This window comes from Marmota marmota, unplaced genomic scaffold, assembly GCF_001458135.2.
Source record: "Marmota marmota marmota unplaced genomic scaffold, marMar, whole genome shotgun sequence".
Taxonomy (NCBI): domain Eukaryota; kingdom Metazoa; phylum Chordata; class Mammalia; order Rodentia; family Sciuridae; genus Marmota; species Marmota marmota.
Genome location: NW_025999853.1, coordinates 1584687 through 1600008, shown reverse-complemented (window position 1 = coordinate 1600008; position 15322 = coordinate 1584687). Strand labels below are relative to the sequence as shown.

At 57.5% G+C, this 15322-nt stretch overlaps 1 protein-coding gene across 2 annotated transcripts; it reads right to left on the bottom strand.

The window, feature by feature from the left end:
- Positions 1-578: 578 nt before the first annotated feature.
- Pvalb (parvalbumin) lies at positions 579-13633 on the bottom strand. Of its 2 annotated transcripts, XM_048802010.1 has the most exons (5): positions 13616-13633; positions 13080-13147; positions 12023-12155; positions 10672-10781; positions 579-801 (listed from the first exon to the last, which is right to left on the bottom strand). In XM_048802010.1, the coding sequence occupies exons 2-5, from the start codon at positions 13138-13140 to the stop codon at positions 773-775; spliced, it is 333 nt and encodes a 110-aa protein (XP_048657967.1). In that variant the 5' UTR covers positions 13141-13147; positions 13616-13633; the 3' UTR covers positions 579-772. The 2 variants fall into 2 exon arrangements, with proteins under 2 accessions (XP_048657967.1, XP_015338235.1); XM_015482749.2 differs by lacking the exon at positions 13616-13633 and having other exon boundaries at positions 13080-13254.
- Between the last annotated feature and the right edge of the window lie 1689 nt (positions 13634-15322).

Here is a 15322-nt window from a genome sequence, read left to right as displayed (position 1 = left end):
GGTCGCAGGAGGCTGCCCTGGAAGCGGGGATCTTGTCCCTGGTCTGCTCGCTCACACGTGTGTGCACACACACACACACTCTCTCTCTACACACACGCTCATCCTTCCCGGCCGCCATGAGCTGAGAACTTCCTCTGCCATGCTCCTCCGCCCAAAGTAAAGGAGCCACCGTCCAGGGCCCGAGACCTCTGAAACCATGAGCCAAAATAAGCCTTTCCTCCCTACGTTATTTTCTCCGGTATTTGTCACAGGGATGGAAGGTGAAGCCAGCAGCCATCCACCCACCATCCGTCCACCCAGCCGTCCATAGACCCACATCCAATCCCAGCACCCGCCCGGGGTGGGGGGGCCCCAGCGCGTCACTTCCGGCTCCAAGACTCAGTCTCCGCACCTGTCCGTCACCTCCTCTGTGCAGTGGTCCCAAGGATTCAAAGGGACGAACCGCCTGGAGGGCCGTGCTGGGTACAAGGCTCAGGCGGTCCTCCCTTCGGTCACATCTTTTCCTGAGGTGTAGCCCCCCACCCCCGCCCCACCTAAGGGTCCTTGGAAAGCCAGTGCCCGCCAGGCTGGCCCTCCCATGCAGATGGAGTCCGACGGGTACGACCTTTATTGTTTCTCCAGCATTTTCCAGAAGAACGGTGTCATTTGAGAGCCACAGGGGGTGGGGGAGTAAAAAATAACATAAATAAACCCAACAGAAAATCCAGAGGGGACACAACGGCTGAGACGGGGTGTCGGGAGCAGAGGGGGAGGCCCCGGGCGGCAGCGCCTCTTAGCTTTCAGACACCAGAGTGGAGAATTCTGCAAAAGAAATGACAGAGGCCATGAGTCGGAGGCAGAGGATGCAGAGGGACTGTCCCCGAGGGACGCAGGGCACAGCTCCGTGCTTCCTCCAGGTTCGTGGATCTGCTGCGGATGTGGCGGAATGAGAGAGAGTGGGAATTAATGAACACGGTGAGCAGGACCCGTGATCACATGACTGTCAGCTCCCATCGTGTCTCTGACTGTCCCTGAGGGTCCACTGAGTGCAGCCGTTGTCCTCAACACTCCACGTCCAGCATCCCTCTTGACCCTGACCATCACCTCATCACTGATTATCACGCTCATTCTACAGATGAGGAGACCGAGGCTCTGCAGTCAGCCATCTTTCTGGACTTTTCTTCTGTTTCTCCCCCCAGGAGACGAGCGAGGATACGGTCTTGCCACCGCGTATCACTGAGCGACTCTGGGACGCCACATCTCTGGCCTGCCTGGGAGGGTGGGGTCCTGGTCAGTCCTCGATGCCTGTGTAAATGCAGCGTGGTGATGTGGGGAGGGCCCCGGCTGGGGTCAAGGGCCAGGGCTTCCAGGCAGGCCTGGCCATATGCTGGACAATGGGCTCCCAGGGTTCAGATCTCTCACACACCCATGGACAGAAGGGAGGGGCCGTGATGGCTTCAGAAAGGCCACAAAAAGTGCCTGGGTCCCCCTTGAGGTCAGCTGCCCTGCCAGGACTTGGTGCAGAACATGTAGATAAAACCCAGCGATGCGGCTCCGTGGGGTTGACGTGAACCGTGGTGATACAAGGTGCTAGCCTGGGGGGCTGGGAGGAGGGTGCACAAGACCCTGCATGACCCCCGAAATTCTTCGGTATTCCTAAAATTATTCCTAAGTAAAAACAAAACAAAAACAAAAACAAGGACAACCAGACCCACATGCCATATCCTGGCTATAGCCTGGCACTGACTCTGGCCAGTGAGGGGACACCACACCCTCCTGTCCCTAGACTGTCCCAGGACAGGAAAGGTGGGTGACCTGGGCGTGGGGTCTGGGCAGGGATTCAAGCGGGTGGAGAACGAGGGTCCTCCCTCTCAGAGTCCTGAAGGCTCAAGGCTCTCCCACTGAGTGGTACCTGGGAAACAGCCCCAGGACCAACGACCCCCCGAGGGGCCCTCTTCTCAGCCACAGTCCCCTGTGAGCCTTCAGGACGGGGTGGAGGAGGGCCGGGGGCTCTTCCAAGAAGTCCAGCTTTACAGTTAGTAGCTGGCATTTGTCGAGTGCCAACCTCTGAATCCTACGACTACCTCCGGGGAGACTCACCTTGGCCTGCGTTTTACAGCTGGGGAAACTGAGGCCCAAGAGTTAAGTCGCCTGACCAAGGTCACAGAGCAGATGGGATTCATGCTACAGTCGGTCTTAGCCTCCTTCTCTATGCTGGAGTTTCTGACCTACTTTGACCTAGTATAGAGTGACACATGTCCCAGATCAAATGTCACCACCCCCATGGGTCTGTCACAGTAGCCCTTTTTTAATTTACTTCACAGTACTTAGCACACTCTGAAATGATCTTATTTATGTACTTATTTTTGTTGGTCTCCTCTCTTTAGAAGGCAAACTCTGAGGGGCGGGGAGCCCATCTCTCCCAGCAGCTAGAACGTCCTCACACACAGCAGGTGCTAATAAGTGAATGCTGGATGGGTGGGTGGGTGGACGGATGGATGGATAGATGGATAGATGGATGGATGGATGGATGCGTGGATAGATGGGTGGGTGGATGGGTGGATGGATGGATGGATGGATGAATGGATGGGTGGATGGATGGACAGATAGATGAATGGATGGATGAATATAAGGATGGATGGATAGATGGATGGATTGATGGATAGGTGGATGGGTGCAGGGATGGATGGGATGGCTTATGAGTCCTTAAGTTTCAACAACCACTGTTTAACTGCACTGAATTCTCACAAAAGCTCTGTGAGATGATTCCCATTTTACAGATGGGGAAATGGGGCTGGAGAGGGGAGGTGTCAGAGTTATTCGGAGAATAAGACACAGAGCTGCAGTCTGTCTTCTGGCCTCAGGAGCTGAGTGTGAGGGCTGCTCCTGGCTGGGCTGGTGGCCCGTGGAAGCAAGAGTCCTCTCCAGCTTCATGGGCCTTCCCTGTCCCAGGCCACTGAGATGCTCTGCCTTGAGGTACAGGAGGCGCGAACCTGTCACCAACACTGCTCCTGGAGACCGTCGAGAGGGGAGGCTGGGTCTGACTCTTCATGCTGGAAATTGGGGGCTCCCTGGCTCCTCCTCAGCAGCACACTGTCTTCACCCCCACACTAGAGGGGACCTGGTGCGGTTGGTGTGGGAGGACCCAGGGTGTCAATGAGGGTCTCCTGGGATAAAAGCTGGGCATTTGGAGCCTCACTTTGGGAAATATTCGGAATATTTTGTAGCTTTTAAAAGCCTCTTAATTGGCCCTTTGCCCACCCTGATGCAGCCAGGAGGTCACGACAGCCACGTCTGGCTGGACGTGCAGGAAACACTGGATTCTAATTTTATCCCCACAGAACCTTGAACAGGGCACTTGCAGACACATTGAGGGCAGGAGCCACCTCTTTGGTACGTTCCTATCTGCCCGGGGGCAGAGCCCTTAGCACCCGGCCAGTCAGCCCCAGCCTTCCTAGCACCCCCCAACCCTCCAAAAGAAAAAAAAAAAAGCCCAGTTCTCAAATGAGCAAGTGCACAGAGACTATGGGAAGCCCAGGCCAGCAGAGCCGGCAGCTGCACTCTGGGACGGGATGGCATGCTGCAGGACGGGTTCCAGTGTGGGTCCGCCATCTGCTAGTCCCTGGACGAGGTGCCTCGCCCTTCCCGGTCGGGTTCTCTCATCTCACACGTGATCTTCTACTCTTACTGGGTTGGGGTAAGTGGGCTGGGATCCACTCCCAGCTCCTGTTTGTTGCTCTGTGACCTTTGACTAGGTCACACATTGTGCCTCGGTTTCCTTGTCTGTACCATGGTGCTCAGGGGAATTCCTACTTCCCGGGGCTGCTCCCAGGATCTAGCTAGAGCTCCTAGTCAGGGCCAGGGCACAGCACACACCTGTGGCCACTGTGATCAGGATTCTCTGTACCTCAAGCCACTTTGACACCAAGCCGTTGCAGAGAGGAGACCTCAAGCCTTTGTCAGCATGGCTGTCGCTCTTGCCGCTATTGGAATCCACCATCCCTCTCATTCCCCATCTCCGTTCCTCATCCCCATCTCTGAAGCTGTCTTGTCCATCACTGCCTGGCTGGGTGGCCATGGGTCACCACTTTACCCCTCTGAGCCTCAGTATTCTCATCTGTAAGGAGGGTACAGGCTACTTACACAGCTATCAGGGAAAACAGATGATAAAATACAGAAAGATGCCTGGCACACAGTAGGCGGCTTATATGTGCTAACTCCACCCCCTTTGGATCCCCTCAGCACAATCCACATGGGTTGGAACTCTGAAATGACAACCACCACAAAGCCCCTGAATCTAAGGAGGACAAGGAGGACCTAAACAGAGGACCCGGGGAATACACAGCAGCCAGCTGCCCTGAACAAGTTTCCACAGGATCAATTCCATGTGAGTTAGATTCCCGCCTCCAGCACACCCCTCTGTGGACAGTCAGCCTCTGGCCCTCGGTTTCCTCATCTGTACGATGGGGATCCTGAGACCCTCTCCTCACAGGTGATGTGAGGACCACAGGAAATGATGGAGGCGTCCGGCGTAGGCGGGGCAGGCACAGTGTGACTGCCATTAAGTCAATGCTGATTGCTGAGGTATGAGGGAAATGAGCCCTCAGAGGGATCCAGATGCTCTTCCCCTTGTAGGACGCGCAAGCACAGCCCTACCTTTGCAGCCTGAGGCTGCCCCCAGCATCCTCTAGGGCTGGCTTGCTGAGGTCTGCCTCGCCCAATCAGAGAGAGGCAGAGAAGGCAGGGATGGGTGGGAGGGGGGCAGCGGACGGAGGATGGGCAGATTCTGTTCTTTACTCTCCCTTAGGAAACTGCAATTAGCCTAATTAGGTCTGCCCCAGTCCTGGGTGCTGCGGACACTGGACAAATTTAGAAGCTATTGACAGGTGGGAGCGGCATATGCTGATAGCCCCAAGTGAAACTGAGACTCATTGAGTCAGCGTCTGGAAGGCTGTTTCCCTCCCTCTGTCGTGATGACCAGGATGAAGGGACCAGCCTCCTGGTTTATCACCTCACCTCTAAATAGCTCCCCGGCTCGGTTTCTTATACATTGGTATTGCAAACAGAGATCACTTTCCCACCCTGCAGAACTGGGAGGCAGGGTCATTTGGGGTCAAGCCAGACAGCCATAGGGAGGCATCATAAACTGTTCTGGGGGCGCCCTTGGTGCCAGGGGCTGCCCCATGTGCGAGCCCAGTTCATCCTCTCGGGCCCCGTTACCCCCATTCTACTTGCAGGGAAACTGAGGCTGAGCCACCCAGCCAGGAGGCTTCTAGCTCCGGCGTGGCTTGTGCTCGGCTGCTTCTCTTTCTCAAAAGTCTGACGGCCCTGCGTCCCCACTGCAGCCCTCAGACAGAAGGAGCGGGATGAATGGGGCGGGCCCATCTTCTCGCCCTGACGGCCGCTCCATTTTCCAGGAGGCCAGTTACATAAGCAGCCTCCTCCTCTCCCTGCTCCGTCTTATCTAGTTCAGCATAAGGCCCCAGCCAGCGCGAGTGCACCCGGGAATAGGAGAGCAGATTGCTAAGCGCCGGAGCCATTTATAACTCCAAAGTCTCAGCTCAGCTTGGGCCAGGAGGGAGGCGGAGTCAGGAGACCCAGGTCCCATTCGGTCAAGGATTTTGCCGGGTGACTTTGGCACTCTATGTCCACCGGGCCTCAGTTTTCACATCTCTCAGTCTCTGTCCCCTAGACCTCCTGGGGCTTCTGGGATGGCAGGAGGAGATGCCACCAAATGCTGGCTGCCCCCGGGGCCCTGCCAGTGTGTACATCCTGCCCTGCTTGGGGATCCAATCCCGAAAGGGGCTGACAGGCCTTCTCGCTTCCCTCCTATCTTAGACATGAGACTCCACTTCATTTCTGTTGAGGGCCGGGACTCCCCAGCTTCTAAAAAGTTTTTGAGGTGACTTTCAAAAAAGCATTCGTCTAATTCAGAGGAAAGGAATAATTTCCAGAACATTCACCTAACTGCACCAAGCCGAGGCAAGAGGTATTTTTATCCCCACTTTGCAGATGACCCCAAGGAAGCAGGAGAGGCAAAAGCCCTCAGGCACGGGAGGCCCGTGGTCCGTCTGTCCTGGTCAGGAAATAATTAGGATTCAATGTTTTTAGCACTGAAGTAAAATGCTCTTGAATTGGAATAGGGCTAAAGCACAGGAAAGCGGATCCAGTTCTAGGGTTGGGTCCCAGCGAAAATGCCCTTGGATTGCGCGTGCGCATGTGGGTGTGGGGTGTGCGGACCTTCCTGCAGCGCTGGGGGAGGAGCTCGTTTGCAGCTGGAGAACGAAAGGGGTCTCACGCTTCAGGGCAAGTTGCTCTGCGTCTCTGGGCCTCAGTTTCCTTGTTTGTGCAGGTAATAAAGAGCTTGGGGAGCTACGTGAGGGTTGAAGAAGGAAAAAGACCTGAGAGCAGTCCCACCAGGAGTGGGACTGGGTGCTCACCTCAATGTCTGTGGGTCTGTCTGTTCCTGTGGAGGCTTCCAGTTCAGAGAGTCAGGCTGGGGACAAATGCCCAGGGAGGCAGGGTCACAGTGGGTCCTAGAGGGACACAGTCCTGACTCTGCTGCTGGGTAACCCCGAGCACCTCACGTGGCCTCTTTGTGCCTCTGTTTCCTCACCTGTAAAGTGGGGACAGTGGACACTCCTGGCCCTTCCTTCCTAGGATTGACCTCAGGCGGTGGCTCTCAGAGTGCAGCTCCCGGACTGTCTACACCACATGGCTACTTGTTCCAGATGCAAATGCTCAGGCCCACCCAAGCCGTGGGAGAGGCCATCCATGCTGGGAAGGGCCCTGGGGGGGGCTGAGGCCGCTGCAGGTGGAGATCCACTAGTCCCGGGGGCGTCCACCTCTTTCCAGCTTCTCTCTCCTTTTCTAACCCCTCACTGTCTAGCTCGGCACCAGCCTTTCAGGGTGGCTGTTGAAACTCAATCGATCACATCTAGAAAAGTCTTTGAGCTTCCTGGAAATAGTCACCCCCGGGGACGAGAATGGAAAGGCGTATTATTAGGACTTTGTCCTCCTCCCCTTCCCTGCAGCCTGGGAGCTTGAAGAACATGGTAAACTGCGCTCCCCTTCCTAGGACACACAGAGCTGGGGACAGCGGCAGTCCTGAGCCCCTCAGCACCTGCAGCAAGCAAGCCCCAGCGTGCTGCCCAGCTCTCCAGCTCGGGCCTGCAGAGAGCCCCTGCCATCATACCCCGGGCTGGCCCTGGCTCCTTCACTCATCCACCCCTCCGTCCATCTGTCTGTCCGGTAGACTTTTCTCATCCTCCCATTATGTGCCAGGCCCTATTCTTTGTGCTGGGATCAGAACTGAAGAAAACCATGTCCCTGCTTTGCAGAGCCCACGCGGTGAAGGGGGCGGAGCGAGCAGCAAGTCAATACAGCTGTCATCCGATGGGCGGGGCTCGCCTAACCTGAGTGAGAGAAGGAGGTGGCCATGGGGCACGTGCCCTGGGGCCCTACGACCTGTGCCCGGGTCTGCCTCCTTCCTCTCCGGGCCCATGGGAGTTCAGGCAAAGCCTGGCCTCTCTGAGCCTCCGTGTCTATAAAGTGGGAATTGTCACAGTGTCCACCCCAGGGATAGCCCGGAAGATAAATGCGTGAAGGACTGTGCACGCCTGAAGTGCTCCATGAGGCTCGATGTCACCGCTGTTGTCACTAAGTCACTCAGCTGGTCTAAGTCCCACTCATGGTCGTTTGTGCAGAGGATTATACTGTGGAATCCCAGGGCTGGAAGGGACCCCAGGGATTGGCTAGTGGCCTGACGCTGGTTTTAAAGACCAGGCCCCCTGAAAGCCAGGGATCTCTGTGACTTGCCCGGGTCCCAGGACAGGAGAGAGCATCCCACCCTGGTAGGTGGGCTCCGACCCTCTGGGCCTTAGGGGAAGCCGCAGGGTGCCAGCCATGACGGCTCCTGGGCCCCGCAGAGGGCTCTGCCTCCCCTCCCACGCCTGCGCACTGTCGGGGGGCCTGTCGTCAAGGCCTGTGCCAGCCCCTGTTGTTCTGGTCCCCCCAGACCCCCGGCTCCTGATTAGAGCTCCGTCAGCCTCAGCTTGGCCCAAGCCCTCCGTAGACCGTGTTGGATCCTGGCCAAGTGGCCTTGGATTCCCTGACTGCTCTTTCTGTGTCTGCACCTATGTCCTCCTGGGTAAAAGAGGTGACACTGTACGGAGACCAGCACTGGCCTGGGCACACATTACATGCCCAGCTAACTACTGTCATCTCTCCCAGCGAACCCATCTCCTCACCACCGGCCTCACCACCTTGCTGATACCTGGACCCTCCACTGCTGGGGCATCCTAGCCCAGTGCCCCCTAGTCCACATGAAGTGCCCCCCACGCTGCCTACACCTCTCTGCTCTGCCTCGTACAGGTTGAGCATCTGAAATCCAAAACTTTTTGAATACCAACATGAGACTATGCACCTATTCCGAAGTCTGAAAAACTCTAAAGTTTGATGCACTTTTGATCCTAAGCCTTTTAGATAAGGGACACTCACCCTGTAGTGCCATTTGTTTCCAGAACCGTGAGCAATGTGCAGATGAAGTGAATATAGTATCTTAGCTGGGCATGGTGGCACACAACTGTCCTCAGAGCAACTTGGGAGGCCAAGGCTGGAGGATGGCAAGTTCAAGGCCAGCCTCACCAATTTAGTGAGGCCCTAAGTGACTTAGCAAGACCCTGTCTCATAATTAAAAAATTAAAAGGGCTGGGGATGTGGCTCAGAGGTAGAGCACCCCTGGGTCCAATCCCTAGTGCCAAAAAAAAAAAGCATCCTGGCTGCTGTTTATTGAGCACTTACTAAACACTGCACTAGGCACTCTTTGGTATCCTGGGCAGTTTACAGTTGAGGAATTTGGGACTCAGGGTTACGGAACCACTGCTCAGGGGCTCCCAGCCAGGAAATGGTGCCACTCTCAGTTGGGTCTAATTCATCTTCCCCTCCCTGCTGGACACCAAGTTGCTGCTCAGACAATGTCTATTGGAAGAGTTCAGTTGGCTCTTTAAGACCTGAGTATGGCGGGAGGGAGAGGGAGGCAGGGAACCAGGCGAGGGCCTGCCCTGGTTTCTCTTCACCATTCAGGTTGCCTGGGAGCAGCCAGCCGTGAAGACCTGGGCTGGGCTTCCTGGCGGCAGATTAAAATGGAAGGTGGAGGTGGGCTGGAGGCTGGAGCTGAGCTCAAGGTGGAGCCAGGGCTGGGGGTGGAGCTGGGGCAGAGAGCAGCTGTCACTCACCTGAGCCACCCAGAGCAGCTCAGCGCCCAACACCTCCCAGGACCCTGCACTCAGGTCCCTTGAAAAGCACCTCCCTCCTTCAGCTGCAAGCAGGGAAGCTGAAGACAGGTGGCCAGGGCACTCCCTGCGTCTGACCTTGGTCGGGAGTCTCCGTTCTCGTTTCTAGCCAAAATACACGTTAATAAACTGAGACCCAGTTTCAGAATTCTTGTACCTTTCTCAAAGCGATTTTGGGTCTGCAGCCACTGAATTTCTGACAAGCCCAAGCAGGTCAGAGATAAGTGGCCCGCCCTGTGGCTGGCAAGGCAGGCCAGGTGGACTCGGTGACACCCCAGAGATTCGCCGGGGAAGGCAGAGAGGAAGCAGCATGGGGGCCTGGAATTCACACTCGAGCAACAGGTATTCATGCAGCACCTGCTCTGGGACAGGTGTGGGCCACCCCCGAGGCACAAGGGCGAAGGCAATCTAGTCCCGATTTCATCTTAGTTTCCCAACACGCGGCACCTGCTCTGCGCCTGGCCCCGTCTAGGCCCTTTGCATAGTATCACACCTGGGCCTCAGGACAGCTCTAAGACCCTCATCCTCCTCAGCTCAAAGATGAGGAAGGTGAAGCCCAGAGCAGTTACGGGACTTCCCCAAGCTCAGGTGGCTGGGAGTGGAACTCAGAGGCACCGACACCCAGTTTTCTCTTAGACCGTCAGAAAGGCCTGTCATGGAGGGGGTGGCAGTGGGGACATTCAGGTCAGGTTCTGAATCCCTGCTCCATCTCTAGGTCCTGGCTCTTTGAATTGGACCAAGCCCTTCAACATCTGTTTAGCCATCTGTAAAACGTGATGCTGGGAATGTGTCCCCAGGAATACTAGGTCCAGCTGAGTGGGCAAGGGTGTGGGATGGGTGGCCCGCTGGCCTCTTGCCTCTGCCAACAGCTAACTTTGAGAACCATTCTTGCTTGTTGGGGCTGGTTCCTGGCTGGCTGTCTTTCCTGGCTGTCCTGTCATACCAGAAGAGTATATTTGAGTGAAGTTAAAAGCTGTCTTGAGGCTCAAGGTTACAGGACCCCAGGGTCAGATGCTGCAGAGGATAGGAAACCAGGATTTTCCATCCCTGGGATCTGAGACTAATGGGAGCCGGAGGGTCCTTGGGGATCAGCTGGCCTCATCTCCTTAGATTACCTACAGGAGCCTCAGGCTCAGAGAAGGAGAGAGACTGCCCAAGGTCACACAGCCAGTGAAGGACTCGACTCTGGGCAAAGTACTGGAAAAATCCTAAATTCTCCTGGATTCCCACCCAGCATGCGTGAGACTCACTGGGCTTGACTTTGGAACTCCATAGCAGCTTTTCTCTGCCTGGCTACACCTAACGGGAGCCCTTGCCCCCAGGCTCCCCTTCCTGGTGACAGACACGGCTCTGAACTTCCAGCATCCACACATCCCAGAATCCACAATGTGCTACCCACCGTCAGCCCCAATTTTGCCGTCCCCGTCCTTGTCTCCAGCGGCCAGGAGTGTCTTGGTCTCCTTCACAGACAGGTCCCTGGCGTCTGCGGAGAAGCCTTTTAGGATGAATCTGGAGGAGGAAAGGGAGACAGATGAGGAGGGAGTCAGGTCAAGGTCACCCAGGAGGGACATCGTATGGATGGTATCCTGGGCAGTTTACAGTTGAGGCATTTGGGACTCAGGGTTACGGAACCACTGCTCAGGGGCTCCCGGCCAGGAAATGGTGCTGTGTCCGTGAGGGGAAAACGCAGCGGGGACAGGCAGCGCGCAGAGAGCGTGTGTGCAGCTGGGCCTTGGTGAGCAAGTGGGCTGGGGGACAGGCTGGCCTACTTGCGTGACCTGCATTTCTTTATTTATTCAATAAGCAACTACTAAATGACTTCTCTGGCGAGCTAGGCTGGAAGCTGGTCACACTGTGGTGGTCTCAGGAAGCCACCTGAATCAATGGGAAGGAGGTCACGTACTCCAGGAGGGACATGTGGTGGGATGGGTACACTGTGGGGAGGCTTCCTGGAGAAGGTGGTGCCTGGAGGGCAGGGAGAGGCTAGTGCCCGGTGTGGGTGGGCAGGAGACGGTCCCAGGCAGAGGCAACCCTTGTGGGACGGTTTGGGGGAGACAAGATAGGTGGGAGGAGTTCTCCTTAAGTAGGAACCCTCTCTCCTCCCTCTTTTTGCTCTTTTGGATGAAATCCAAGGCAGTCCTGGACAGAGTGACATCCTAAGGCACAGCTGGCAGAAGACATGGGCCAGGTGGCCGGGGCGGGGAGGATGGGAGGGCTCTTCCCAGATGCAGTTTTGCAAATCTTCTTAGTCAGTGCCTTTTCCTGGTTGCTTGGCTCCAAGGACCCCTGAATCCCCAAGGCTGGCTCTGGGCCCCTGGCTTGCCCAGAAGTTGCTGTAGACACCCTGGTCCAAAAGGGGTGGGGTCTGCACAGACAGAAGGTGCCTTTTCGACTGGGAATCAGGGCAGCACTTACAGGAACCAAGCCCCCGGCTGTGCCTACGGTGCCAGCGAGCAGGAAAACCACCTCTTGGTTTGTATTGAATTATTAAGAAGCATCATTCCATTAGCAGTATTAAGTGGCTATAATTTAACCTTGTTAGTTGCACTTTGAGCTGAGGGGTTGATTCTTCCGGAAGCGATGGTGCCGTGAGCATCTTCTCCCTGTACCCTGGGCCTGAGCCCTTGCTTTCTGTGAAGGGTGCCAGGGAAAGGGCAGCCCTGGTGGGGACTGGGAAGGGGGGGTTCCAGCCACCACCCTCCCTTCCTCCCTGGGCCTCCGGCCGGAAGTCCCCTCAGGCCTCAGTTTACCCCAGCTCATCCTCCTCGATGAAGCCGCTCTTGTCCTTATCCAGGATGTGGAACACCTTCTTCACGTCGTCCGCACTCTTTTTCTTGAGGCCGACCATTTGGAAGAACTTTTTGTGGTCAAAGGAGTCGACAGCTGGTGGGAGGAGCGGGTGAAAATGAGGACAAGAGGAGGCCCAGGAAGGCCGGGGAGGGGTGTCCTGGTGTTCGGGTGACTCCACTGCCAGGCGTGGGCAGGGAGGACAGTCCTGTGGGGGGACTGGGAAAGGTGCTTGTCCAAGGTCACGCCTCTCAAGCCTGCCCAGCCCCCTCACCGGTACGAACCAAAGGGAGACCTTGGCCTCCCGAGACCCTCTCCATGCAGCCTTCCGCGGGTCCTAGGTGACAGCAGGCTGGGAAGTGAGCTGGTGTGAACCCGGTGTGTGCACTGGGGCCGGGGAGAGGCAACCTTCTTTCTTGGCCACACAGAAGATAGACATAGAGGACAAGTGTTCGTCAAGGTCACATAGTGAGAGGAAGAGGGGAGGACCCAAGAGTCCTGGCTTGTCACAGAGATTCATTCCAGGGGCAGTGTGTGTGTGTGTGTGTGTGTGTGCATATGTTGGTGTGTGTGTATGAGTGTGTGATATGAGTGTGTGTGATATGAGTGTGTGATATGAGTGTGTGTGATATGAGTGTGTGTGTGTGTGCGTGTGACAAAAGCCCAGTTCAGTTTCTTCCTAGAGATGACAAGGTGGCTCAAGGCTACATAGGTGGTTCTCATAATGCCCCAGGAGGGTGACTCCCCAGAGCTTCCTGTGTCCAGGGGAGAAGGTGCCAAGCAGAAAGGACACAGGATTCTCTGCTAGCCCCCCCCNTCTCGGGCAGCCCGCCTCCCCGCCGTGCAGCCCGCCCCAAGTCCCCTCCGGCCCTCGGAGTTTGGGAAACGCGGAGGACCACCCCAACCCGACCCCTCCGACGCGTGGACAGAGGCTGCAGGGGACTGGCTGGCTGCCGGCTGCGGGGCGCAGGGCGCAGGTGACGGATGGAAGGAGAGGATGGGGAGGGAGCGCGCTCTCACCAGCAAAGGCTCCGATCGCCTTCTTGATGTCCTCAGCGCTGAGCAAGTCTGTCATCGACATCCTGCAACTGTTTGAGCGGGCGGAGCAAGTGCGAAAAGATTAAAAAGTGCTTTTCTCATCATTTCTGCTCATATGACCGGCGCTGCAGTGCCGCACGCCCGGCGCACGCCCGCCTGGCCTGGCACCGCGCCAGGGGGCGCCGGGCTCTGCGCGCAGCCGGAGCCGCTCAGTCCTGCTGCGCCGCCGCCCCGCAGCCCACCTGCTCCCGCAGCGCAGGCCCCGACCGCCTCAGATCCCGGGGTCTGCGGCCAGGTCGCCCCGGGAAGCACGCCCTCGGGAATTTAGGGGGCACCCGCGCCATCAGCCGGGTCTGGGGAGTTCGCCTGCCGTCAAGGGCACGCAGGAGGCACCGCTCGAATCTGGGCACCTCGAAGGACATCCCTTTTAGGGAAAGATAATTGGACACGCAGGGTCCAGCCTCTACCCCGTGGACCCCTCGGCTCGGCACCCATTCTCTCTCCACCCCGATGCAAACCTCTTGTCTGTCTTAGATGCAAATTTTTGCTGCAAAAGCTGAGCGCTGAGGCTAGGAAACCTGATCCACAGACCAAGGAAGGGGTGGTGGGGACAGGGACAGATAGAGCTGCCCAAGCTCTCAGCTGGAGCTGCGTCCCACATCTGCCCAGGGAGGCACACCTTAACGGGGCCTTTTTTTTTTTTTCCCCCTGCCCAGCCTGACTTTTCACAAAGCTGCTCCTGGAGCTCCATCAACTACTTTCCTGATCTCCCCTATCCAGGAATCTGGGGTCAGATGACCCTTGTCCCACAAACCTCTTTGGGGAGGCTGGGGGCATGGAGCCTACCTGGATGTCCATGCAAGCTCTCGGGAGGCTGGTGTTTACCTGGGGGAGAGGTGACACCTTCAGACCACACTTCCTGGCCACCCAGCGAGCTTCATGGTCTTAAAGCCCCCTCTGGGAAATGAGGCAAGTGCCAGCAGCACCTGCCTGAGGTCTCCCACACATCCTGGCTGCAGCGGCTGCCTCTGGAGGGTGAGCCCTGGACAGGGGCCTGGACCTTGATCTGGGGCTGCACTGAGTCCCCATGTGACCTTGGGAAAGGACCTTCATCTCCAGGCTTGTGTCTCCCTCTGTTGTGTGGGAAGGGCTGGTGGTCCCCACCCCTGTCCCTGTTAGTGGGACCTTGAGACTCCAACTTAGGCAGATGGGCAAGGGCTGGGACTGTGGTGGCCCTTGGTGTGGGGACCAGGGACAGCAGCCCAGCTGCCCAGTAGCTCAAGTTCCCTGACACTCACTGTCAACACCGTCTCCGGCTCAGGCCTGGCTGGTGCCCTTCCTGGAAGCCTTAGGAGTGGCTGGCTCCAGCTGCCCCCTCCCGGTGAGTCAGCTCCTTCAGCCCACAGCCAGCTGGCGTCCAAGGAGCCCAGGCTGAAGTCCTGGCCAGATACCCCTGGGCGTGAGGCCTCTGGGCCCTCGGCTGCCCTGGCCCTGCTGCCCTGCTGCCCCGCCCTGCCCCTTGCCCCAGCTGGGCGGCCTGTTTTCATTTCAACTCCCAGGCGCTGCTCAAGGGCCTTGTGGGAGAATCTGGTGTCCTGGCCAAGGACCCTCATGCAGTAGAGATGGGGGAACGGAGGCTAGAAAGGGTCTGTGATTAGCCTAAGTGAGAGGACCACCCCAGGGTCCCCTCCCCTGGAGTTCAGTGACCCCCCCTAGTGTTCCTCCCTAGTGCCCAGGGCCAGTGGAGTCTCATGTGACCAAAACACACTCTGGCTCCTGAGGGTCCCCAAGTCCTGCACCTGGGGCCCAGCCTGGCTCTTCCCCTCCTTCCTCTGGTCTCCCTCAGCTCCACGGCCCTCAGGCCAGGTGGACACCAGGCCTCCACACCCCCTCCTCCTGCCCCCCTGCCCCTCTGGTGGCATCGCGAGAGTTCACAGGTGTCTGGCTCCACCCTCGTGTTGGACAGATGGGGACCTGCGACCAGGCCAAGGGGAGGCATTGCCCGGCTCACCTAGGGCCAGGGCGGAGTGCTCAGGACACACTCTAGTCCTGGACTCCACGGCCACCCAGGGTCACCACCCACCCAGCTGCCACTCACCTCGGGTGGGAGTGGACGGCAGGAGCCTGCACTGAAAGCGGGGCTGGTGGGAGTCCTGTGGGGAGTGAGCCTGGGGGTGGCTGGCCACTTAAATAGGCTCCCTCCTGGCTATTCTGGGAGGTGGCGC